A 7,500-nucleotide genomic window follows, 5' to 3' on the forward strand; every position below is an offset into this window, starting at 1 on the left:
GCACCCTCTGATTGGTCCAAACAAGAGACGACAAGACAACACTTGACCAATCAGCTTCAATCTCCGCACCTTAAGGCTATGACCAGTGTCCTCTCCTAGTGCTGTTCACCTCTACAATTTTTTTTTTTTTTTTTTTTTTAAAGTCCAATTTATCTTTTATTTACTGATTTTTTTTTAAGAAGAATTAATAATGTGCCAATTTAGTCAGGGATTAAAATTTCTGATCCAAGTTGTTTGTTTACTTCGACACTGCCTTATTTTATTCTTGTTTTTATTTCTTTTTAGGTCATTATGTGTCTGTGTGGATATGTGTACACACACACACACACACACACACACACACACACACACACACACACACACACACACACACATATATATATATATATGTGTGTGTGTATATATATGTATATATATATATGTGTATATATATACATATATATATATATGCAGAAAAACCACTAGGAAAATAACATATAATGCTGCATACTAGAATCACGCGTTCAAGTAATTTCCTCTGCATATATATATATATATATATATATATATATATATATATATATATATATATATATATATATATATATAACGTGAGTGTTACAGGAATCTTAGTTTGAGTTTATTCCTGACGAGGTTCGCAGAAATGCTTTGTAAATGCATTTCTGCGAAGCTAGTCGAGAATAAACCCGGACTAAGACTCATGTGTTTCCCAATAAGACTCACATCAGCTTGTCAGAATTTCTCAGAACACACACACACAAACACACACACACACACACACACACACACACACACACACACACACACACACACACACACACACACACACACACACACACACACACACACACACACATTGATAATTTCATTGCGTAGGTTCCCAAAGTTTTCCAGAGGCGCGTTTCCTTCCAGATGAGCCATTTCTGTGCACCCAAACTCCTAACACCACACTGACTGTAGTTACTGAAACTTACCATGACTATTATTGCAAGAAAGGATTTGTACATGCACATTGCATTCGCTGTACAACAGTTAGGTGCTAATAGACACGATATCTTGATCGAGGAAGAAGATGTGATTCTTTGTATAAACTTCCATTGGGCGCGAGAATTCTATGACGCATTTGCTGTGTTGAGCGTGACAGCTGGAACGCATTTGATGGAGTACATTTATGTTGTGAAGTATATATACCTGCTCCAAGCCACTATTATTATCTTCATATTCCCTGGGGCTAATTTCCCATTTGTTTGTGTGTCGTTACTAGAAATTATCAACGGATTAGAGTGTATTTAGGTAGTAACCCGTAATTCTGATGGGGAGCTTATAGAATGTCTCTATAATAAGGATGCAAACTCGCATTAACCAGGGCACTGTCTGTCCTCAATCCACAAGCGGTTGGAAGTCGCAGTTGTGAAGTTAACTTGCTTGTAGTTACGAATCTCTCTCTGTACCTAGGGAACACACGTCGTAATAGTTTGTTTCGAGTTTCCATTGGAGGCTCGCCGTTTGACTTTCCTATTATAGTAGTTAGGGCGGTGAGAGAGAGCGGCGCATCTAGTTTGTATGTTTTTTTTCTCTTTTCTTTTACTGATGTTATTTAAACTGTTGAGTGTCGTAAACTTTCTGTGGTTGTGTTTCTCTTGGGGAAGTTACCATGGTTTGTTTTTATCATTATGATTTGAAGAATCATTTAACACATAAGCATTTCTTACAATTGTAAGAGATGTGTAGCTATACGGAACATGAATATTAAGAACATAAGAATGAAGGAGACTGCAAGAGACCATAAGGCCTACACTAGGCAGCTCCGCATCCATCACCACCTGTCATCCCCATCCATGAAGTTGTCTAATCGTTTCTTAAAACAACTGATAGTTTCATCACTTACTACATGGTTACTAAGTCTATTCCATTCGTAGACCACCCTATTAGTAAACCAATTTTTGCCTATTTCCCTCTTAAATCTAAATTTGTCCAGTTTATAACCATTACTGCGAGTCCTGCCCTGTTGTTTTAATATGATGACCTTGTTTGCATCACCCCTGTTAAAGCCTTTGATCCACTTAAACACTTCTATTAGATCATCCCGCATTCTGCGTCTTTCCAGTGAGTGTAAGTTAAGGTGCCTAAGCCTTTCTTCGTAAGGCAAATTTCTTAGTTCATGTATCATTTTGGTCATTCTTCTCAGTACTGATTCTAGTGAATTGATGTCCATTCTGTAGGACGGAGACCAAAACTGTACCGCATAATCAAAGATGGGTCTAACTATCGCTAGATAGAGTTTGATAATTACCTCTCCTCTTCTATTCGTTACCGTCCTAGCAATGAAACCTAATGCTCTGTTTGCTTTATTCCTGGCGCTAATGCACTGTTTCCTGGTTTTAAGGTCCGGACTCACCAGAACTCCCTAGTCTCTCTCGCACTCAGTTTACTCTAAAAGCGTGTTATCTAAGCTGTATCTATTTTCGGGATTGTGTAGCCCTACGTTTAACACTACATTTAGAGATATTGAAGTTCATTTGCCATTTCACCGACCATGTGAACAATTTGTTAAGATCATCCTACAGAATCTCTGCGTCATTTCCTGACCTAATTTGGCGTCCTATTTTAGTGTCGTCCGCAAACTTACTAACATCACTATTTATCCCATCGTCTAAGTCGTTTATGTACATAATGAACAACAAGGGACCCAAAAGAGAATAACTGTAATAATTCCCACCCATTCTGGGAAACATAATTTTACTCGTGTCTACCTCCATCTTTATCACACTATCTCTTCGTATATCAACATAAATGACATTTACAAATCGTCTTCTTATCTTCCTATTTTTTTCTTCTATTTCTTTTCAGGCCTTTTGGTACCAAAGAGCAGCTTCTACAAACGCGCGTTCTCCAAAAGCGCAAAAGATGCTGTGGCTGCCATACGTAGGAAGGGACAACCTGTTTTGTCCGGCGTGAACTTCACTGACGATCATCTGAAGATAATGGAGCTTGAGACGAATCCATCTCCTAAAGGTGAATTTACTTTGTTCAGTTAACAGTTTAACCAAGAAGGGAACTTTATCTGACCTGGCATCAGACATTTGTCCATTTACTATGGGATGGTCTCCTCTCACTAAAGTTTGAAGTCAGTAATTTGACATATGTGTAATTATGGATACTTAATTGGTCACTAGATTTAAGTATACAGATGAATGATCCTAGATGTGTTTATTGATTAGACTCTTGTGAATGGGAACTAGAGCTTATGGTGAAATTATTTTATGATATGTATATATATATATATATGTATATATATAATGTATATATATGTATATGTATATATATGTATATATATGTATGTATATATATATATATGTATATATATGTATATATATATATATGTATGTATATATATATATTCAAATATGTATATATATACAAATGTCTATATATACATATATATGTATATATATACATATATATACATATATATATATATGTATATATATATATCACAACAAAGATATGTCGTAGCACATTTGTAAAAAATACTGATGACCCACTTTCGGAGAAGAATAAGCGAAGATATAGAGATCTGTATATTTCGATCACTTACTGTGATCCTCTTCAGCAGATATGAGTTACAAAGTACAGAACAATGTGTATTTATAGTGAGACAGTGAGGTAGCAAGAGGGGACGGGGCTCAGGTCAACACGCCCGGCACGCATGCTCGCATCTTGGTGGCTCAGGTCACATGACCGGCGTTGTATGGGCCTTGGTGATTTTTGTCCACCGCTAATGGTGATGGACAAAAATCACCAAGGCCCATACAACGCCGGTCATGTGACCTGAGCCACCAAGATGCGAGCATGCGTGCCGGGCGTGTTGACCTGAGCCCCGTCCCCTCTTGCTACCTCACTGTCTCACTATAAATACACATTGTTCTGTACTTTGTAACTCATATCTGCTGAAGAGGATCACAGTAAGTGATCGAAATATACAGATCTCTATATCTTCGCTTATTCTTCTCCGAAAGTGGGTCATCAGTATTATATATATATATATATATATATATATATATATATATGTATATATATATATATATATATTCACCATATTTCTGAGAATTGATTTGTCGGTTTACTAAAACTACATTGCGTTCAGCAATTTGATGCTTTTTCTTGGCCAAACAGTTCCTTCTATATGATCCATATTTCTCTTTCACATTTCCGATTTCTGCATTTTACTAATAATGTTGTCAGGTTAATTTGTTTTATTTCTTTTACTTAATGTGCGTAGATGAACTGTTACTCAGAATTTTTTTTATTCTCAACGTTGTTTAAGTGCGTCCTGTTTTTTCTACTTCTATCATGACATTAAATTACAGTTACAATTTGTAATTTGTTTTCAGTATTTGTATGAAAATCGTTCTTGTAATTTTTTTCATTTCAAGACTGATTTTTCTCTGGAAAATTAATCTATTCCTTTCAGCCCTGAAATTAGATTTAGCTGTGCTGCCTCTCACCCCATAGATATTACATATGTTCTATATTTATTTTATTCATAACAGCCAACGTTGTTGCTTTCATCTTGCTGCTGGTTATTTGTTGTTCCATTTGGAATTAAAGCCCATTTGCGACTTACTCCATTTGAGAGGAATGTATTTCTCTGTTAAAGTAAAAGCATTCATGTGCAGAATTAGTATACTACGGGAGACGTAATGCTTAGACGGGAGGGAAATGGACATATTGTAGAAATCCTACACCAAGGCTGACCTAGACACGCCAGCTAGTTTTGGAGACTTGTCACAGTATCGAAAAAATAACACGAATGTTTCAAATAAACCAAATGTGACGAAAGATAAGCCTAAAAGCAAATCGTCCAAGAATTAACATTTACTGGCATCCTACAGTGTATATGAACTAACATTAATTTCCGCATTAAGAAGCACTGTTGACACATAGGGCTCTACACATTAACGAGACTGGCACGGTGGCGCGCACACACACACACACACACACACACACACACACACACACACACACACACACACACACACACACACACACACACACACACACACACACACACACACACACAAACACACACAAACACACACACACACACACACACACACACACACACACACACACACACACACACACACACACACACACACACACACACACACACACACACACACACACACACACACACACACACACACACACACACACACACACACACACACCACATATATATATATATATATAAACACACAGTACTGAAATAATTTCAGTATCGCTGAGCTGCGAGTCGTTATATCATCTCTCGTGGGCGCGGAGTTAGGAATGTGTGTGCGTGTAAGATCACAGCATTACCCATAGATCGGTTATATGAGCTCTGAGCTCACTTCCGGTAGGGAAATGGCTGTCGATCACGAGTCCAACACGTGATCCAAGACCATGGTGAACCACACACACACACACACACACACACACACACACACACACACACATACACACACACACACACACAAATAAAGCCGTGAATCAACCAGATGAGAACATAGAAAGAAAAATAAGTAAGCTAGGTACTTTAGTATCATCCAATATAATATTTATATCTTGGTTACAAAGGATATACTGAGGGTGCGGTTGTGAAAGGCGAGGGACACATTACAAAGGATTACAAAGGCGGAGCAAACCGACAGGAGACCTTTTGGTCCACATCTAGGTCGGATGCGAAAAAAACCATAATAATGATAAATAAATGAATAAATAAAAAATATAATAATGTAAATAAAAAATAAAATACATAAATAAATGCATAATTTTAGTTAAATAATAAACAAACAGGTAAATAGTAAATAATAATAAATTGACGTATAACTAATAATAAATGAGAATCAAACAATAATAAACAAACAGACAAATGATAACAAAACAAATAAACAAATAATATAAAATAAATGATAATCATTACAGCATCTTGCTTAGGCTTTTATCTAAATTATTCTTAAAACTTCGAACTGAACTACATTGCACTGCCTCTGTAGGAAGTTTATTCCATTCATTAACTACACGGTTGACGAAGTTGTTTCTACACACTTCCAAATTAAATCTATTTCCGGATAGTTTGTTAGCATTGTTTCTTGTCTGATTCTCATTCAGTGTGGAAATTTTGTCACTTTTGATGTTGTTATTTCCCTTTAGAATCTTAAAGATCTGTAATTGCGAAATATTTTGCTCAGTTGAGATTCCCAGAGACAGCTAACAATTCTTAAGATATGACCAGTGATCACAAGAAAGGAGTTTCTAAGTAGGTCTGAAGATGAATTGGAGTTAAACTAGATTAATGTTTAATTCTTAAAATTCAAAGTAATAAAATTGAAATTGATGGGAAGGATATTGAAATTGAGGAGTATGATTAAGGAGGCTCATTTCTAAGATTGAAAGCGAGATTTTTTTTTCGGAATTGAATAAAAAAAACTTCTGTTAGTCGTAAAAAAATAATCAAATTAACCTATGGGTGTGATTGGGTGAATGATAATGATGATGATGTAGTTCAACGTCACAAAAAACCTACCTATCGGGAGGCTAGGACGGTGCCCCTTACAGGGTACTTTGTATTGTGGAATGAACCATGCCCTTGGTTTAACTTCGCCGGTGGCAGGGTTCGAACCGCCATCCCCTCGACTTTGGTCGCAAGTAAGGACGTCTTAACTCACTTGGCCAGCGAGCTTCAATCGAGTTAAAGTAGATCGTTAATTAACCCTTTGAAGGGGACAATGGTTACCGCTGAACCTACAAAGAGTCAATTTCATCGTTGTTGGGAAGGAAGGAAGGAAGGAAAGAAAGAAAGACGCCTTCCAGTTGGCGTAGATCTATCAGCGCCATTGTCCGGTTCACTGGCAATGTCTTTGATTTTGATGAGTTGGGAGAAAGATGCTCTCAGGAGCATTCTGCAGAATGATCACTTTCATGGCGATTTTCATGTATACTCCATGACCTTCTGTGCTTCATGCAAGTTGGATGGGTTTAAAGAAACGATAAGGAATAAAAAGAAACGAAAAAAAAAAAATAAAACTATCGTTTCCCGAACCTTTTCCTGTCATGTGACCACAGTGCTGCACCTGGCCGCGACCCCAGTGGTGTTATTTGTAGGTTTATAAAGTTTGTTTATTACTGGTTAGTAAATTTTATTATAGTATCAATTTGATAGTTTGAGAGTATGGTGACGAAGAAGAAAAAAACGTCTGTTGACCCCACAGGAGTGATCGCAATTCAGTGGTAATCTGGTTGTCGCCAAGCGATTTTATTCAGATCAGGACCCCACTCCCCCCTCCACCTTCATTTCAGGGTCGTCAGGACCCGTCTTGATTGGGTCGATGATAACGGGCGTCGTTCTTCTTATGTATATATTCTCTGGATAACGTCAAGCTCTTTCCTTCATGTGAGAAACCTTTAAGTCGTTTAAGAGTTAATCTACGGTGTTTAGTTGCCCCGTTTGAAAAA

The 7,500-nt window shown here is 37.1% G+C and overlaps 1 protein-coding gene across 3 annotated transcripts in view; it reads left to right on the forward strand.

Moving 5' to 3' along the window:
• LOC143025535 (glutamate receptor ionotropic, NMDA 2B-like) overlaps positions 1–7,500 on the forward strand; it is a 110,266-nt gene that overhangs the window by 5,068 nt on the left and 97,698 nt on the right. For all 3 annotated transcript variants that reach the window (XM_076185367.1, XM_076185368.1, XM_076185369.1), the window contains exon 2: positions 2,851–3,015. In XM_076185367.1, the coding sequence (XP_076041482.1) occupies positions 2,851–3,015 (165 nt within the window). The remainder of the gene's footprint in view (positions 1–2,850; positions 3,016–7,500) is intronic.

Source organism: Oratosquilla oratoria, chromosome 5 (assembly GCF_046742065.1).
Source record: "Oratosquilla oratoria isolate Oo_2021 chromosome 5, ASM4674206v1, whole genome shotgun sequence".
NCBI classification, from domain to species: Eukaryota; Metazoa; Arthropoda; class Malacostraca; order Stomatopoda; family Squillidae; genus Oratosquilla; species Oratosquilla oratoria.